At 33.3% G+C, this 21044-nt stretch overlaps 1 protein-coding gene across 1 annotated transcript; it reads right to left on the bottom strand.

Moving 5' to 3' along the window:
• Positions 1–387: 387 nt before the first annotated feature.
• On the bottom strand, positions 388–17880 carry LOC144848173 (uncharacterized). Its single transcript, XM_078704877.1, has 13 exons — positions 17577–17880; positions 10516–10653; positions 9279–9456; positions 8826–8960; positions 8444–8559; positions 7319–7399; positions 6883–7006; positions 5614–5743; positions 4986–5067; positions 3425–3539; positions 2707–2808; positions 1653–1729; positions 388–1360 (listed from the first exon to the last, which is right to left on the bottom strand). Exons 1-13 carry the CDS (start codon positions 17717–17719, stop codon positions 1252–1254), a joined length of 1530 nt encoding a protein of 509 aa, XP_078561003.1. The 5' UTR covers positions 17720–17880; the 3' UTR covers positions 388–1251.
• Between the last annotated feature and the right edge of the window lie 3164 nt (positions 17881–21044).

Genomic DNA, 21044 nt, shown 5'->3' with positions numbered 1-21044 from the left:
TACAAGAATAAAAGAGAAGGTCTTTCTACCCACTGACCCGGAAAAAGTTGGTCTCCTCAATTCATTAAAACACACTCTTAATAAATACTTGTATTGCACAATCCAATCTTAATTAGAAATCATTTACATTGTTATGGTTACGTATACCAATAAACTATGCTCATCTGCATATTGTAATGCTTTAAGTTAAAGTTCTTCATCACAAATTTATTGCCTTCCAATAAATAGTAAAAGCTCATAATGAATGGGAATAATTAATAATCAGTTTAAAAGCGAACATCTGTAATAGATCACATTTAGACTACTTAGTTTACTCGTTTAAAAGCGAACATCTGTAATAGATCACATTTAGACTACTTAGTTTACTCGTTTTCATGGTTTTCAAGGTATTTCTATTAAGTTTTCTAAATATTTGTTTTTGTTCTTATAAACTAATGTTTCTACTATAAAAACAAGTAGTCCTGAATGGACCTCAGTCGACTGGTAAGATGACGTCATTTTAATCGTTGACACAACCAATGTCGACGCATTTGCACCGTTTTATTTGTGGGAAACACTGACACCAAATTTTATTTGTGACATTCTGCTCCGGAATCTTCCTAAAATGTATGCGCCAGTTTAATTACGTATGTCAAAATGGCTTTTTAAAACAATTTAGTACAATATGATTTATCACAAAAATGTACCTTTTCAGTTTGACTTGACTTGACTTGACCATCTTGACCAATAGGTTACAAACACAAAACACCTTACGTTTTTTGACTAAAAATAACGCTCGGTCTCAATATCGAGAGCGTGTGTCGTCATTTTATTTTGATTGCTTTTTAAGACCAAAAATCGCATTATGATTGGCTGTTGTGCTGTCATCGCCCAAAAGCTCAGTTCAGTACACTGTGCGTTCACAGAACCCAAGCAAATATAATTTCCGAAAAAACACGAACCGTTAGAATTTAAAACATGGAAAACGTCAACATTTAGTATTTGTTATGATGTAATTTTATTTGGTGATGATTGGAGATGTCGATGCCAAAGTGTGAGAGGGTGATAATGACGTAATGCCCGTTGGTGTATATTATTTTCGTAGGCAGGCGATGAATAACTCATGAATTATTCATTATTAGAGTCATCTACCTCATTGAATATGCATGACGCGTGAATTGCCAATCTCGCTCAATGTTGTAATATACACGTTCCACACCAATTGGTTGTAATTGATATACGTAACATTTGCGTAGGCTAACCGTAAGGTGATCAGTTCTTGCAACATCTTGACTTCTTAATGTACGGTAGTTCTTGATTCAGGTCCACAACTGACGTGTATACACGACTCACATTATCATCTTCTCGTCGTTGAATCTCTCTGAAATGTATTATGTATCAAGCCATGCTTAAAAGCTATAACATTTTAGACATTAGTGACGTCATTTCCAGACGGTTCTTTACGTCATTAATGCATTATTTAATTCGTCTGCGTGAACTGAGTATGTTCATGTATAAAGTTCATCGTATCATGTTAATCATTATCATTTTTACACCCATCATTATAATTACTGTCTTCAATCATTGTAATTATTAAAATCATAATCATGTTTATCATAACCATTCTTATTGAATAAATACTAATAATAAAGAGTTATAAATGTTTGATTTACCTTGCTAGTTTACCAAACGCCTCAAATATATTGTTGCCTGTTTTAGCACTCGCCTCAATAAACAAGCCATCATTTTCCTACATAAGTAATAATATACAATTAATATATTGAGGAGACACATTTGACTAAATAGTGAAAATAAAAACCGTTGATTCATTTTCATAAAAATGTGATAGCAATATCACAAAAAAATGTATTTATATAATGGTTATAAAATAATAAAAATGTTATTCGGTTTGAATGAAATCCTAGAATGTCACCAAATGTTATCAGAAAAAACTGTATTATAGCTTAATTCCAGTTTGTGATTGGGATGTGAGAAAGGAGATGTCTTGGCACATGAATAATAATGCAATGTAATCCCACGCTTATAAATTAAACCGTTTTTTTATGCCCACGGGTAAATATTCCTGTTATATTGGCATTCGTGGTGAAATCAACTGAATATCGAATATTCACAAAATAATTATAAAATATAGTATATCTTAATTAAGATCCAGTCGAGCTCTCTCAAAGCTGTTTTTTTCAAAAATTACCGAAGTGAAATATTTCTACTTTGTATGTTTTTTACAGTAAAGTTTCAAATTGAGAGGAAATGTTTTTTAACGACTGCATGGATGTGAACTGTGACCTTATTTTGAATGTTGGTGAATAGAAAGAAACTCGGAAAAATATTAAAATAAAAGCTTTTAATGCTTTAATGTTAAGTCAAATACGATAAGTACATAATGTATTCAAGCTGACATGCAGCTTCCCCGAAGTCCTAGCACAATCGACGGAACAGCATAATGTATTCAGGCTGACATGCTTCCCCGAAGTCCTAGCACAATCGACGGAACATAATCCATCATCACATTGCTGTGTCGATGCCGATAATGTGTATGTGCAATTTGCATAAAGGATAGCCGCGTCTGAATTCCGTTTTTATCGATAATGATGATTTATATATTTCTTCAAATAAAGATCTGTTTCCTATAGAATATGGACAGTTACTACATGTGGAGTAAATTCGTGTGGGCACGCCCAAGTAACCTAACAGAAGTGAGATTCTTACCTCTGCCATTTTCATAGCAACTTCAGTTTCCACGTCGCGAAAGTTGGATGCTAAATCGTCTTTATTACCAACTATCATGAGTATGGCGTTCTCGTCAACCTCCTGTGAAAACGATGAAGAAGAATAGATAATATAACAAATAATAATATATACAACGTCGCGTTCTCGTCAACCTCCTGTGAAAACGATGAAGAAGAGTAGATAATATTACAAATAATAATATATACGTCGCAGTTCTCGGTAACATTGTGCTGAGGGCCTCATGCATGTCAGCCTCGGCTGTTTTGAGTCACCTCATTAAACAAAGTTTAACCAAAATAAATAGTGAACGTTGAGGAAGAAATCAATGTAGATAAAAAGATGTATAAACTATTTATAGCAGCAGAGCGGATAACAGTTTACGTACGCTCATACTATCATAAATTACATACAGGTGGTATAGTCAACATAATCATATTAGTCTTGATTTATTTACAGCTATTAAATTCTAAAACAAGTTCACGTTTATGGCTGGCTGGCAAAGAATTGCACAGTATGTTCCCATCGTCTCTGCGTCCTAGTACCACAATGGTTCCCACTTCGACATAGGCACAACTCAAGTGGGTTGACCAATCACAAGTGACAGTTCAGATGATCCATCGTGTCGTGATTGGCGCGCGCTGACGTCATTGTGTTGCGTCCAAGTGCAAACAAAGTGTTAGTTGCAGACGTAGCTTACCCGTATGTGCGCAATCCATCCCTTCACGTTCATGAATGACTTGATACAAGCTATGTCGTACAGAAGCAGCACGCCATCTGCTTTGCGGAAGTAGGCGTGTGGTATACTACGAAACCTACAACATAAAAATAACTAGTGAATGTACAGAAGTCGATATGACGCGTGCGATGATAATGATGGTACGGTTTTTGCACGCGCGCGTACAAATGATGAACCTATGTACTGTTAAACATAGAATTCAGAAAAGTTTAACCAAATCTGAGCATTAATTCTGAATTTGCTGAAATTGAATGAACTGCGTATTATGCTATTTATCTATTGCTTGTACGTGTTTTGCCAAGTTTTCAATTTAGCTCACGTAATATCGTGAAACTTTATTTAAATCAATCACTCTTAATGTGAAAGCGATAACAAGCTTAATTCCATTCTGCTATTTCAAAATAGACTCGGGCGTTTGAACTTAAAATTACTCGTACTTTCTTCTTCCCTTAAGAGAAAACATTTCTACCCAAGGAAATCATTGAACATTAAATAAATCAATGTTTAATTATACTTCATGTCTAAACTAAACTAATAATCAATCGTTAATAATAACTATTACACAGCTACTTTTTTTTACGCAGCAGGTTGGTTTGTAAGAATGCGTAAAGTATGTTTATTTCTGCGTGTTATCGTCGTTCAATCAAAATGCGAGTAGTAATTATTCGTAACGAATACTTAGTTCTGATTGGCTCCGCAATTTTCACGTTACAAAAAGTAGATCAAAAATATACATGCGCATTAGCCAAGGCGCTTGATTCACGCGGATAAATTCACCAAATGGAAAACAGGCTTAAAACTACGAAACCGATTTAGATGTATAGGCTGTATGGATAATGATTTTAGCTTCTAGAAATACGTTGAAAACAATCTTATTTTTCTACTGTACAAGTTTACCTTTAAAAGGTTGTACCTTATTTGATATCATATTGTCAGGTGTTAAAACGTTTCTTTAATAAACAATGGAAATAGGCCTAGGTCAATTTCTGCAAATGGAATTACTAATGCAAATAGGTCGCACTAATCAATATGCTTATTTTACACAGATTACTAAGAATGACAAAACACGTCGCTCATTTTACACCTAAATACAAACTTGACGTAATTGTATGTAAGTGAAATTCGATCGATATCACTTTGTGCTGGATATACTATATATCTTAAGGCTGTAACTAATATTCAACATCTATGTAAGTAGATAATGAAACACGACAAAAGGTGTTCTATCCAAATTAGTGTTGCCTCCGCATGAGTGTTTTACAATGGTATGGAACTATCGGGTATATTGCTTATTGTTCCATTTAAACCATTACATTGACAGCCAAACACTTTACATTAATTAATCGAACACCCACTCGAACTAGAGACAATGAAACATCGACACATTTGAAGCGATTAATGTTCGGGTGTTTATTTATATTGTTTTATTTAAAAGTATATACTGTTGTTATCCTATAGGCCTATTTCATTAGTCCATCGCGATAAAAAGAAGCACTAAAAACAACAATCAGACGACCCATACCTTTCTTGTCCAGCCGTATCCCATATCTGCAACGAAACCACCGTATTGTCCAACACTAACGACTTCATGTGATACCCAATTTCTGGAAGAAATACGAAGTAAAAAACAAGTGCAAAGTAAACAAATATATCAAGTTGTATTTATTCAATAATTTATTCATTTCCTTTATTTCGGATAATACATCCATATAAAAATCATACAAAAAAACAAAAATAGAAACAATTTCACCAGGAAATTAACGATATAAGCAACTTCCACAAAACCAACCTACAATATCATAAAATATCAATTTGCACCAACGCTGATGTATGTTGGATTGTGGAAGTATGTTAACATGGTTTGAATATTTATACTATATTTATAATCGTCCTATTCCTCGTGCCATACCATATTTTTGTTGAATTAATTGACGGAAACGTTAACATTTAGAGAAAATGTGAAGTAGCGGTATCATAATTTGTATATATTTGTTTCTATTTCAGCATTCTACCAATCAACAGAATCTGATCTAAGCCTTCCCACAATGCAGAGGTTGTGCTTTTTGATCATAGGATGTTCTGGTAAATGATTTAATTATCTTATACTGACCGGTCATTATTCAATTCAAAGTTTAAGTAAACATTCTTACCAATGGTAACTTGAGTATTAGGTGTAAACGTGTTGTGACAGAATCGCTGAAGAAAACTAGACTTGCCCACACCAGAATCTCCACACGTCACAATCTTAAAACATCGATCTGGTGTCCTCAATTGTAGAAACTTTGAGGGAAAAAAATAGAAGATTTTAGTTTAGGCCTACAATTTCGAATTAAAGCGACAGTCTGACTAAAGCTCTGTCTACACTATCAAATTAGTTTGACAAAAATTGTATGATGTGCCCAAATATGGTAGTGATATGACATCATCCTGTCCATTTATGGGCACATCAAATTTTGTTTTCACATAAAGTGTGATAGTGTAGACAGAGCTTAAGCAATATTGCATATTATAATATATAACTTTAAGCTATATTTTCCGACCATAAAGTTGCCGTAATACAAGAAATAATTCATAAATTATATATTTTTTTTGCGAGTTCTTTCATAACACATTTCCAATGTGAAAAGTATTACAACACATGAAATGCGTCTAGACTGTTCATTAATAATTTAATTATAAATTAATTAAACGCGTTGTAGACATTTGTGACGCATCTACGTCTGGGCGCACTCGCGTTTCTATCGATATAGCAACTCAACGTTCACCCGTGCAGTACGCATAACTTGCGCTATTCAATTGGTATATCACGCCTTTAACCGTCGAAAATTCATATATACAGTAATACATTAAATATTTATCATTCTGAAATATTATATCCACATCGTGCACGACATTTAGCGACCTTCACTAAGACATAGAAGATTGGAATCATTTTGGATGATATCGCTTCAGGGGTATTCAATTCCATGAATATTTATCAAATATTTCAAAATGAACAAAATCAAGAATATTTCAGATAAAAAACAGAAATATGAAATAAGATATTTGATTAAAAGTTAAGAAGATACTCAACGAGTAAGAATCTTAAACTCTATACCTATTCACCAAATATGATTATACTATCTCGCAATGTTGCATTTCGTATTATGAACCAAACCAAACTCTTTTCTGTATAATGTCTTGAAAAAGTTTTGTTTCAGCAAGATCTAATATACCAGTTTGATTAGGAACTAACATGTAACTGTTGATATACCAGTTTGATTTAGTCAATAAGTATGAACTTAGTACTGAACTAACCTGTAACTGTTGATATACCAGTTTGATTAGACAATAAGTATGAACTTAGTACTGAACTAACATGTAACTGTTAATATACCAGTTTGATTAGACAATAAGTATGAACTTAGTACTGAACTAACCTGTAACTGTTGATCACACTCACAGTCACTAAAACTGCTGACTCGGCTCATTTGCATAACTCCAACTTTTTTAGGTTCCGACCTTTTATGATAATTGTCTTCAACCAAACTTTCATATTTTTCTCTGAAATTAAACGAAAGCAAAACTAACGCATTAAAGCAGTATAAAATTACGTTTGGTAATTCAATATTTTTATAATAAAAATTAAATCATGGGTGTAATGACAAATGCGTTATGACACGTTTTAAGATTTGTGGGACATATTCATGCGACGCGTTTTTTGGGTGATGCAATTGTGTTTAATGACGCATTAAAAGATTTATTTTAACATTTGGAAACACATTGAAACAGTTTAAACGTGGATATTAACATTATAAATAATAAAACGTGTTTGTATTAAAGCGATTTTTCAAAAATTTCGCAAACATCATTTACCTTAGTTTTTCAAGTTGTAACTCCAAATGTTGTCTGTCTCTGAGTTTGTTTTCGTGTTCTATTACAACTTCTTCATATTCCCTTAAATTAATAAAAAAAAAAAACATATCGACCATGTCAAATAGAATAGACTTCCAATCACTAAAATAATATCTATAACCATGTCATGAAATAAAGTTGCTAATGAAAGGCATTATGGGATATTATATTAGCAGAGTAGGTACGTATATGTTTTGCTTATTTAGTTGTATCTCCATTGAGATCCAGCCACTGATACCACAGCATTGTCATTTTGTCAGCAATTTGTCATTTTCCTTGTACTGATATAGATAGTTCATAAATATGATGTATTATTGCTGTTTAAGTGCAGAGATTAATACCGTTAGTTACGTCACAGTGTGGCAGTTTTGGAGTGATTGATTGAGTTGAGTGTTGTGATGGTGTGTCCGTCAGTATCTACATCAGTATCAGCATGGTGAGGCTTAATACAAGGATTGGTACTTAGTACAATTATCATTCTAAATATAAGCATGTGTTATTATGTTCATCATTGTGGAGTCAATGATCTAGTTGTGCATCTGACAGGATTTGTTAAAGTGTTTTTATTAGGATAACGTTCTGTGTTTGTCTTCAGTTGTTAATACATTGGAATGATATCTTTGTTTGAAATTGTTTGGAAAGGTGCTTTGTAAATGCTAATATTACTGTTCTGTTTCTCCATGTTTAAATCGTTAACTCCTCTGTGACATTTCATTTGGTCTCCCATATACCAGCTCTCATCTGTCACTGTTTTTCTGAGATGTACGCTTAAGCTTGGTTCCCACTAGCGACGCAACGTAACGCAACGCAACGAGGTATTGACGCAAAGATGTACAATAAGTTATTGTAGGCTTAAGCGTGGTTCCCACTAGCGACGCAACGCAAGGACGTAACGCAACGCAAGTGAATTGACCAATCACAAGCGATGGCTTATTCGCTTGTGATTGCTAACTGTCTATAACTTCGCTTGTCATTGGTTAAAACGCTTGCGTTGCGTTTACGTCCTTGCGTTACGTTCTAGTGGGAACCACCACTAGAACGTAACGACGTATTGACGCAAAGGTAGACAAGTTATTGTAGGCTTACCTTTGGAAGTATTCTCGTTCCCGTTCCGTTTCATCTTGTAATTGAAGGCACAGTTGTTGTGTTTCGTTTAGCCCAGCCAATGATTGGTCCAGCCTCGTTTTGAGTGCACTATTTTCCTACACAAAAAATATACATAAAAATATAATAATAATAATTTGGTGTTAAATTAGTGCTGTACAACCGGCGGCCGTGTTAATAACTGATACCATCTTGGTTACTAATATGCCTACTGTCTTTCATTTTAATTGTAGATCGCATAATAAATGACTACTTTTTCTTATATAACATAATACATTTTTAAAAATCAACATAATATGTTGTTTAGCACACACATTTATTGCATAGCATTACATAGTATAAAGCACATTTATATTCTTCTTACTTTGATGAGGAACTCGTTTTGTGTGACAATATTACTCTCGTGCCGGCTAAGTTCAAATACCATCTGCTCAAGTTGATTATTTTGTTGGGTAACTTCTTTTTCCTTTTTATTCAGCTCTCGCAGAGAAACTTCAAGCTGTTTTAATAATACAAAACTATATTATACCTTGATTTATGTAATTCATGACGTGTTAAACAAATAGAAAATAGAAAAATGAGAAATAGTCAAACCGTAAAGCTTTGTGGGAAGAATTAGAAAACCGTAAAAACAAACCAAATGAAGAATGAAATGAAGAAACACAAATTAATTAGACAAAATTAGATTGGTTAGGACAATTCACAATATTAAAGAAGTGTTTTATATAATGTAACCAAGCCTTACAGCGTGGTTCCCACTAGCGACGCAACTTAAGAAATGACGTTGCGGAAATGTGACGTCACTATTTATATTTACCTCTTTCTTGCGCGTAATTAGTTCCTGCATTTCCTGCTCTCGCATCTCAAGTTGTCTGTCCAATTCTACTTGCATCTCTTCTTCGTATTTGCGTCGTAGTAACTCTCGTTCTGTCATCAGTAAATGATCCATTTCTTCGTACAGTTTACGCATCTCATCGGTATGCACGCCGTTCTTACTGCAATGAGCACAAAGCGTTAGTAACATCTCAAATCAGAAATAATAATAAATTAAAATATATTTACAATTGGGTTTTGGTATTCGGGAATCTTTATCCATTCTGTATTATTTTATATCTGAATAATATTCTTATTATTAATTTATTTCGATTGAACTATTTATTGACAATTTACAACCACCCGTATTCGGTGCATTGTCGAATATACAACATTAAACGTATATAATAACAGCGCATGAACACGCGCATAATGTTACGTCAAAAAGCGTAACGCGCATACATATTACGTCAAAATGGCATAACGCACATAAATATCACGTAAAAAGGGCGTAACGCGCATACACATTACGTCAAAAGGGCGTAACGCGCATACACATTACGTCAAAAGGGCGTAACGCACATACACATTACGTCAAAAGGGCGTAACGCACATGGTATTACGAACGACGTATAAATATTATATTATGCATATTTTGTTTCAATATTATTCAATTTCAATATCTTATTTGTGACAATGTTGAATGATGAATACGCACATAATATTAATATTATGACGTCACGGCCGCGTGAGAATACGGATGATAATGACAGGCCATCGTAGCCTCATCTGCTATCAATAATATTTGTTATAATTTATCACTTTTGGGCAATTTGTTGTATTCTATTTGGAAATGATCTAAATGTATTTTCTGTTTGTGTATAAACGAACCGGAATTGACATTAATATGCTTCTAATTCATTTAGAAGACTCGGCTTTTGAAAATCCTAATTACTGTTTATGTGAAGCTAACATTGACACACGATGCCGTAGATTTCAATAATGTGTGTTTATAAAGAAAATAAGACTTTCTTTGATATGTGACGCATGTCTCTGACGTCAGTTGTTGATTCTGCTTTTCTATGTTTTATTTTGTCATTAAATTAGATAGAATCCTTATTTTTATACCTTACAAACTCGATAGTCTGACTTTTATACGCCATTAAATTTAATCTACAAATAATAAAAGATTATTATAAAAATATTCTATTCTGTAAATTAGTTGAGACAGTTGTACACACCTTTTGACGACGTCATCACATTTGTCGTTCAGATTTTTTATTTCTCTGACTGATTTACGTAGAAAGTTTTGAAATGTTTCCAACAACTCTGGTTCATCATTTCTTAATTTCTGCCAAAGGATGTACAATTCATCTTGCCTAGAATAAAGAGAATCATCATCGTCAAGATCATTCTAAAATGTTATAATAAATAAATACTCTTTACGTGATTTTTGTGCATATTATTGATTAATTTTATTTTATTTTTCATTTCATTTAAAACGTTATCATCCTTATAAGGAAACTCTGTTGAAAAATATGCAACTGTAAAAATATAAGAGATTATAACATTTACAAGAAATGATGAACTAAAATGGTAATGTAATTCATAAAAATAAAGCCACCATGACCGTAGTTGTAACATACATGATGTTGCTAAATGTGAATTGAATTTAACATGTTAGGCAGTGTGCTGACGCGGCACAAAATGTACAGGATGAGGGTTATGTCATAACATATTAGTTGTATTGAATCTGTCTTCAAAGACTTAATATTTAGCCCACACCTAAATCCAAATTAGTTTTGGGCATATACATCTGTCATGTCATAATATTACCCAATATTATTAGTTTTCCACAGATTACTGTCATTTTGTATAGTTTTGGCAAAATTGCTTTTTATTGAAAGTAGCCTATGTAGGTGTATATGTGGGGAAAGTTATAATTCAAATTCATGAAGATAAATATATTTGATATTCATTTCTGTCAACCTACACCAAAACAATGTCCAACAAGTATCGTCTTCTCTTGTCGAAAACAGGTAGTTTTGCGTAGGAGGCATTACTTATTTTATTGTTAATTAATTTGGCTTCCGCAATAAAAAACAACGTCGTTGAAATAAAATTGATCCAATTGAATTAATCATGTAACAGTCTTAATTACAGTTTGATAAGATGTTGTCAACAAATTAAATTGTGTGTTTTTCTTTTGCCTTTGGAGATTGTGTATAGAGATCAAACACTGCGTCAACATGCGTTAGATAACGCGCCCCGAGTGACACTATGACGCGTAATATACAAATACAACGCATTCCTTAAACAAACTGACAATCTACTCAATAACAACATAGAAAGATGTCTTTGAAATAATCATACACGGGTGAATAGGTTTAGCTGCAGAAACTGATCGATAATGTCAGATAGTTATTCTGAAGCCAGCTGTCGAAACGATTTATTAGTTCTAAAGCACGACAAGAAATTAGTAGCCAAATGAAGACGATTCATCATAAATAATACGTGTTTAACTAACATTTTGAATAATATTCGCCTTACACGATACTTTTAGATCATGTATGAATAATCATGATAGGTATAACCTCATGTATGAATACTGGTTAGATTTTAACAATTTCGCAAAATGATAAACAGTATGTTAATTGTAAAACCGATAACATTTGGAAACTTTACATTAAAAAATTCAAGATGCACGTACAAGATACAAGTCTACTATATTCAATTCAATTCAATTCAACTTTATTTCAGACAAACTGTCCATATAAAACATATAAATACAATAAAAAATAATACAAAGCATTATGTGACAACCGTCATGGAGAGAGGACTAATAATTATTTGTTGACATATAGTGCCTCTTAAAATACATGTGGATTATGTTTTCATGAGATTATATATACAAAAGTTCTGTCCATTTTCTATGCAACTTTGAATCTTTTAGAATACGAGAAAAAACACATGTAATTAAAGTATTACAGCTTTATTTTAGGATTCAGAAGAAGTCAAAATTAGGTAAAAGTGGACAGTATACGGTACTGTACTTATAAGCCTTATTGCCTGAAATTTGATTTAATGCTTATTGTATATAATCATCACCCGAGTTATGAATGTTAATAAATTCATTGAATAATCAATATTTTGTCTAGTATAAAGTAAATTAATAGGCCTTGTCCTGAACAATTAATATTCTGCAAACCACGATCGGAAACATTCTTAGAAGAGCTGTAGCTGCCGGCTGAATGAATAGCATAGTTTGCCTTGTTTAATAAGAAACAGAATTGTTTTTTGCTATATCAAGAAATACCCAATCAGACTTGACAGATTCTGTCTCGTAAAAATTAACAATTTCCAGACATATTGAAATGAACGATCAAACCGTAAAAATGTATTCTTCAATAATTCACGTGCAAATATTGATTTACAGTGATTCATAAAGAATGTGTGTCGATAATGTATTATTCATTAGTTATAGCAAATACATGTTCTTTTCATAAAGAGTAATAACTTCCCACTAAACGTGTATGGAACATTCTGCGCATTCTCAATATCACATTTGCACTGGGCGTAATTATATGATTGACGCCGTATTTACACTTGACAGTAATCGCATGCTTGACGCCGCATGTACGCTCGACTTAATTGCGTGCTAGACGCCGTATTTACGCTTGAAGTAATTTCGGAATTTACGCCGCATGTAAGCTAGACTTAATTGCATGCTTGACGCCACTATTACGCTTGACGTAATTGCGTACTTGACACCGCATTTACGCTTGACGTGATTGCGTTCTTGACATTATATTTACGCTTGAAGTAATCGCGTACTTGACGCCGCATTTACGCTTGATATAATTACGTACTTGGCGCCGCATTTACGCTTGACGTAAAATGTATTAAGTTTATTTGATGTTGATCAAATAACTAGAATGGCGTCACAATAAAGCAGCAACGAATTCCCAACGAAGTACTTTGAACAATATTATAATTAGAAATCTTCAATCGTGTTTTTTCAAGTGTTTTGCGACAAATAACTTTCAATAAAAATAACTATGGAAATCGTCCAGTTGAATTATTTTTATTACCAATATATAGAACGCTAGACTGAACCTACAGAACATGAAGCAGGAAAATAACAAATGTGTGAAAGTGAGTCGTGAATACCATTATAAATAGTCATTATTAATAAAACATAAGAAACCCGTATGTTTCCAAAACGTAAAGGAAAATGTGTTTTACAATACAATGAATATTTTGAACTCCTGTATAAATTGATAGTTATCGTGAACCGACATTTGTTTCATGAACGATTATTACAAATGGATGGCACGTATACGCCTTACACACTACACTCGGCGCATGAAATATGCGTGTTACATACGTCACGCAAATACGCGTCACATACGTCATCAGCCATGACTATGGTACGCGTTACAAATACGTAATAACCTGTATTATGAGACTGGCTAATTGAGTAACAGCAGTGCACCAGATAGGTACACAGGTATAAACATAAATATATGCAAGATTCCAATACAGGATATACTTTTCATTGGAAAATCTTTAAATGCCGCATCTAATCTTCATGTGACGTCACTCTTCTATTAGAGACGATCTTGTTAACACACACACAATGCCGTGACGGTTTCGATAAATCACGTGACTTACATATTATCATATAGTTTGAAAATGACTGAAGCTAAAATGAAAATCCTAACGTATGTAAATGTAGATGGATCTCATTGCTACACTTTCAACTGATTATGAATTTTAAAATCCTAAATTTATTGTTTTAAGGTGAGGTTTTGTAAATGTCAAAGGTCGACAAATGACGCGTCACCAAACCAGTTCAGTAGAATTAATAGACACAAAAAAAGCAAACCTATAAAGATGTAATTACAATTGGTATGACTGGATTTTATAATGAAAAAACCTCGTTTCGACATTTTCACCCTTTTAAGGCCAATTTACATAAACGGTAAGCAGAAAATATCTATCCTGAGTGGGTGTCCTCCTAACCGCCCGTCTGCGCCGCGTTTTTGTATAAATAGTCATAAGAAATAACATATATTCTATATGTTTGTTGCCGTTACCGCTTACCATTTTTTGTTACCGCTAGCTCGTCTGTGACGTGTAAATTGCCATTAAGCCTATACGCGTACGTGCGTACCTGTTTACGTCATACGCACTCGTCCGTACCCATTTAGTCGATCTGACCATGGATTAAAGAATAGATTTAATCCATGATCTGACTTGCATGTAAACAGTTTAATCACAAACGTAAAATAATCATAAACAAATCGGTGCGCGTATAGTCTGATGTCGTCACAAAACAACTCAGCAAAAGTAATACAAAATGTTCCTCCGGGGACAACAACACGATTACATGACTTATTTATTAATGAGATGCGGAATATAACAGTTCAGTTACGAGGTGTTACATTTTTACCAAAGCTTCTATTGAAATCGTCTGGATCTTATTTCAGTAACAACATAGATATAATATTATGTAAGAATATAGGTTTTCAAAATTAAATTGTATGATAGTTTAAACGAACTTGATATAGTAACATTTAATAGAAAAAATATCAATTTTATTTACGATCCACCACAAAAAGTATAAGCACATTGGACCTATAATTTAATAACATAACAATCCTGATTATTTGTGCTGGCAATCGTCATAATCTCATAAAATCATTTATGAATTAGTAATAATAATCTGGAATTGTCGAATAATAAACTCAGATTTCAGGTCGAAAACAGAAGTTAGAAATTAAAAGAAATGTTATGTGCGTTGAAAAGTTGATAAAGGTTATATCACGCCCACTAGAACGCGCAACTTAAAGACGTACACACAACGCAAGTAAGTTGACCAATCACAGGCGATGGTTTAATTTCTATTATATATACATGTACGTTTTCTATCCTACATTATATGGCTTTCACCTGAAGGGCAATCGAATCTCATTAGTTGCTTCCCAACACACTGATTGATCTCATCAATATTCACCATGATTACACTGCGAACTATCGTTAAAGATGTATTGTCCCCCAAAAACATGAAAAATGGAGATTAATTAAATCAGACTTTGAATATGTTATTTTGTAGTTTTAATAAAGTTAATCACTTCCGAACAAAATAAATGGTTAAATCCAACCAAAAACCCACTGGTTGGCAGCCGATTTGACATTTGTTTGCTTTAAATTACAGTTTTTCAGGTAAATACATTTTTTTTCGATCCAATTTTTGGTCAAAGTATTATGTTTCATTAAAATGGCATATTCAACAACAGTTGTGCTAAGAATTATTTTTTTCAAGTGAACAATACATCTTTAAATGTGACGTGTGCATACAATGTAGATATATTATAAAAATATTATTAAAAAGATTTCATAATCTGAGAATGTATGATAATTTCAAAATAATTATATTATGTTAAAATCAAAATCGTAAGGCATTTAATGAACAGGCAAACTGCCTTATAATACCGTCACGTGTTTCGAGAATACTATTCTCATCATCAAATAGTATAGTAAGCATTCTCGAAACATGTCACGGTATTTTAAGGCAGTTTGCTTTGATTTTTACTCGAAAGTTTGGGGGCATCATACATGAATTATAATATGATAATGAACAATATTATAGAAGAAGTATGGTGTTAGCGAATGTAGAGAATGTAGTGGACAGTCACATTAGTAATGACATTCACATGTTAATTTTATGGTTAAAATGACATTCACAAACTGTAATTGATGCATTCTGTTTCATTTCATATGTACGATAAAATATTATAAAACGTTGAATGACGTCATGCGACAACTGTGGATAAATGTCATGCATTATTCTCGTGCGATTGATTTAGCTGCGTATTGATAATCGTACAATAGGCAGGTGTTTGATTTAAAGAAATGACGCGAAAATGGAGACGATTTTGTGGAATTTCGTTGCTATTTTTAGAATATGTAAAATATTCTATTTTTATCTAAGTTAATTTGATTTGATTCTGTTAACAGTACGACTATAGTATTGGATTTTGTCATCATTCTTTCACCATAGTCCAGTTTATATTCATAATTCAGTCCAAAAATAATTGAGATGGGCATGTCTTGATCAGGCAACCAACGCTATTTTAAAAATATATGCTACTGAATTTAAATATTTATTCAAACAAAAACAAACTATTATATGTGATATCAGTAACACCTTACAATAATTCAATCTGAAAAATGTCGAAAGTTTCAATAACTGCCCATTCATACCCCACCACTTCCCAACTTAAATAATGTTAAAAGTGCCTGTGCTATGTGAACGTCGAACTAGACTCTGCAAGGATTACTATCAGAAACTTAAAAACCCTTCCCATAGACTACATCACCTTCTGCCAAAAGCGCCTAAATCTAGATACAATTTAAGACAAGTTAAAGAATTTTGCATTCCAAAAGTGAAAACGGAACGATCAAAAAAATTTAATTGTAACTTTGGTCTCTTTCACAAGTGGTAGGCATAAATATCTCTGCACAGTCGTATCTTCCCCTGACTTCTGTTTTGTCTGTTCTTCGATGTTTTGTGTAATTTGATTTTTATTGTTGATGGATATGATATATTTTCATTTAAGTATAAGTACATATTTTTGTATAATTCAACCTAACGTTGCAATAAAAGTATTTTATCAGTTTATCAGTTATAATGTTCATATTCTGGCCGTATAGTATATTTCTCTATATTTACGTGCTCGTGACGTAATCGTTAAACTTTAAACCAATTACTTAATAATTATGGATAGATTTATCGGAAGTATTTATTATATTTTGTTGAAAACTACGCAATTGTTATTCAGGATAAATACAAAATCCGTCATCAATCATTTTCTCATAAATTGAATCGATTTTCAATGATGACGTCATTCAATCTCAATGTGTAATGAACATGATGTACAACAGTATGCAAAGTGTGATCTAAAAATAACGACTTAAGTCTGTCTTAAGTCTGAGTTTTAATTATTGTAATTTATACAGTCTGAACAATACTTAAGCTGTTATTGACAAGAAACACAGTGATTGGCAAATTTTACACAATATCTGATTTGATAATGATGAAGATTAGGATGACAATGACGAATGATCTTAATGATGAAATTAAATCTATAATGTAGACATTTATTTTAAAATGTGTGTAATTTCATTTTATTCGGAAGACTTGAAAAATCCATAAAAATAGGATACATACATACATACAATGACAAATTTCCAAACGATGATTTTGATAATGACGTATAAGTATGAAATTACTTACCCAGCCAAGAGAGCAGTCCCCCCTATCTCCGAAAGTAGTCCTTCCCACTGTATATGTGCCGTAAGAGCATCTTGCAAGTCCTCCGTACTCGGTGAATGTTCAAAAATTCCATAATCAACTGAAGCGGCCCGTGACGATCCCATTTTAATCGTAATTTATTTCGTTTTCGTCAAATTTATTCAAATATTAAACTGTTTCTTAAACACGTATCACTAGATCAAAGAGAATAAAAGAAGTTGTATATAGCGTAGTGTGTATAGCATATGCTGTGTGTGTAGTACGCCAGTGTGTGTGTTGTGACGTTGATTTTATGAATGAATATGAATCTATAATAACGTACAGTAGGAGAAGGAAGATTAATATTCACAATATATTGAGGGCGATATACTGAAGCCTTTTAGTTGAAGTTAATTATACATACAGTTCAAACCCTGTCGGGATGACACTTGGACCACACCCTTATCACAGCTTTTTTTACCCATAAAGCGTGGTTCCCACTAGAGACGCAACACAGGGACGTACGCGCAACGTAAGCGAGTTGACCAATGACAAGCCACTGTTCGAATAATTCATCGCTTGTGATTGGTCAAAACGTTGCGTTACGTCCTTGCGTTGCTAGTGGAAACCACGCTATAAACAGGAGTGTCACTGTCAACAAGAGTGTCACCATAGACAATTGTCACCTTAAACAGTGTCACCAAGTTAATACAAGTTACAGAATAGAGGGCATAATAAAACATTACAGCCTACATTAAAACCCACATCACCCTCTCTGTTGTTTGAATGATGTATGTTATCGGTGAATATAATCGGAAGCTGTCGCCCACTCTCCGTTCACACGACATTACAAACGTCAACCAATTCATCAGTAATTCTCCCTAACTGTATTTTATTGCATCTTGTCTTTATAGATACATCCTAAATTATAATGTTTCAGCTTTACCATGGAATTGTTTTAAAGGTTAGGTTCTCTGTGTGTCAATGTCATGTACTGTAATCATGGCATTTGCCAAGATACACTATGAGAATGAGCCGGCATTTTTTCAAAAAAAAGATGATGCCTAAAAGGGCAGGAAATTTACAAATCCGGCTACAAATCCGTTTGTAATCATAAGTACTGCATCAGTGCATTATCTTAATACTGTTTAATCTATGTTTAATCAGTGTATTATTAGAATTTTATCAGGGGATTATAATTATTGGATATGAGTATATATTGAACAATTTAATAGTAGGCCTATTATTTCGGACGCATAGGCTACTGATGGGTGTCTCTGCTTGACTGATTGGTCCCACATAAAGAACACATACTTTAGTCTTCTTCATTGCACCAGAATAACTTACAAATGGAGTTTTTGTATTTTACCCTTTATGCAAGTAACCTCTCTCATTTTACTAGGCCTACTTCTGTACGCATAAAGCGTGGTTCCCGCAAAGATGTAAGCGCAACGCAAGCGAACTGACCAATCAAAAGATATGGATTATTCGAACTGTCGCTTGTGATTAGTCAATTCGCTTGCGTTGTGGCTTACGTCTATGCGTTTCATCCTAGTGCGAACAAGCTTTATATGTATGAATGTATGAATTTAAAATCTGACACTTCCAACTGTAATTACTAATGAACAACGAATTGTACGGAGTCTAATTGATAGTATGAGTAATGCAATTGGTCGATATGTAATTAAGCTGCCTGATTGTGACCTATGACTGATGCTGTTCATTTAATACACATAAATTGAACTGAATTACTAATTATACTATTCCATGATTATGATAATGATATGATTATGATTCAAGGCGACGTATACAAAATTGTTGTAATGCATATGTAGCCTATAAATTAGTACAGTATGATGACGGTCGTGTTGTTGATGGTAATGATGCAAATGTATCGTAAATATCATTTGTCTTTTATTGTTCTTCTTTACAATGATTCGTTTGTTTTTCGTGTTAGGTACCCTTGCTTCTTTGATGCAAATAATTCCGATACTCAGTCCCCCACCTTCTAGTATCGTAGGAGAAAATAAAAGACCACTCCAAGAAGTGACACCTGTATACCATTTAAGAACGATGGTGACCCTTTGGGGAGCATCGGTGAGATTCGGGGGAGTTTCGAGAGACTCTTTGGGGATACACATCGGGGAGCGTCGGAAACCCATCGGGGAGCGTCAGAGACCCATCGGGGTGCGTCGGAACCCCTTCAGGAACGTCGGGAGCATCGGTAGCAATTTCAAGTTATTCCTGTTAAATGAAGACTATTTTAAGAAAGTTGAATTGAGGAATAAATACACTGGAATGCCGCGAGCATTATTTCAACGAAACCTATATAATTAATTGCATAGGTTTCTATCTAACTTGATGCTCTACTCATCTGCAGTAGCTCGTCCGTAACGCATCATCCACGCCCACCTACTCGATATGAGATTATCTGTGACGTCATAGCCATATTAAGAATTTATAATAACCACATATGCCTATAGCACTGTATTAAAAATAATGATATATTTGAGTAAGACGAGTTTCTATCATAGTAAAAAAATGTACATGAATGAATGTATTAATAGCAATACTTAAATAGCAATACTTAAAGTTTAACCCGAAGAACCAAACAAAATGTGGAAATTAGTGATATACTTACTGACATCAAATAGTAAGCCGTCGTATTGATGTACATGTAGTGGTGATACCAGTGAAACGGGTTATAAGTACGGTACTTAAGATATATCTTACAGAAGAATATGCTTATAGGGTTTTTTTAGCAATTGTCGCTTACGTGCTACGTATCTGATGGTTATGGTTGAATATAGTGAGATTGCTATATTAATGCTCTCCTAACAAAACGAGCTAAATCTTATTAGGTGATCATTTAGAATAAAATGATCACCTATTGTTATTGTATAAAATCTTTATTATTATTTTTTTTTTTATTATTTTTTTTCTTTTTATTGTTTCTGTACACTATTTTGTGTAAGAATTATCTCAAAAAGTTTAATGTCAATGATTACAAAAATTTCAGAATATCTTTCAAATAATACAACTTAATCCTAATAAGCTTTCCAGCGTGATCACTCATCCGTGACGACATTTATACGCCATTTTGCGAAATCACATTATCAATCATATCTCCATAATTCATTATCACATATTAATGAAATTCACTACACGTAAACTTCAGATCAAGGGTAAAAATATTAGCAAATAAAAACGCACGCGCACGTAGGTTCATGCGCGTGATATCGCGCGTTAAAAATTTAAAAAGCTCAAAATTAAGTTTTGATCAATTTAGAGCATGAATTAGGCCATTTGCATGTTTCAAAAAATTACTGCGCAAAAATGCGTTTTTGCGCGCGCGATACTTAAAAAGCGTAAAAAATATGAATTTTTTTTACAAATCTCATTCTACTCACCATCCTTAGTACATTCACCAAATTTGAGTCAGTTCCGACTTAAAATAACGCTATACGAGCA

This window comes from Antedon bifida, chromosome 7 (genome assembly GCF_963402885.1).
Source record: "Antedon bifida chromosome 7, ecAntBifi1.1, whole genome shotgun sequence".
NCBI lineage: Eukaryota > Metazoa > Echinodermata > Crinoidea > Comatulida > Antedonidae > Antedon > Antedon bifida.
The sequence above is the reverse complement of the archived record's forward strand: the minus strand, read 5'-3'. Positions and strand labels throughout refer to the sequence as shown.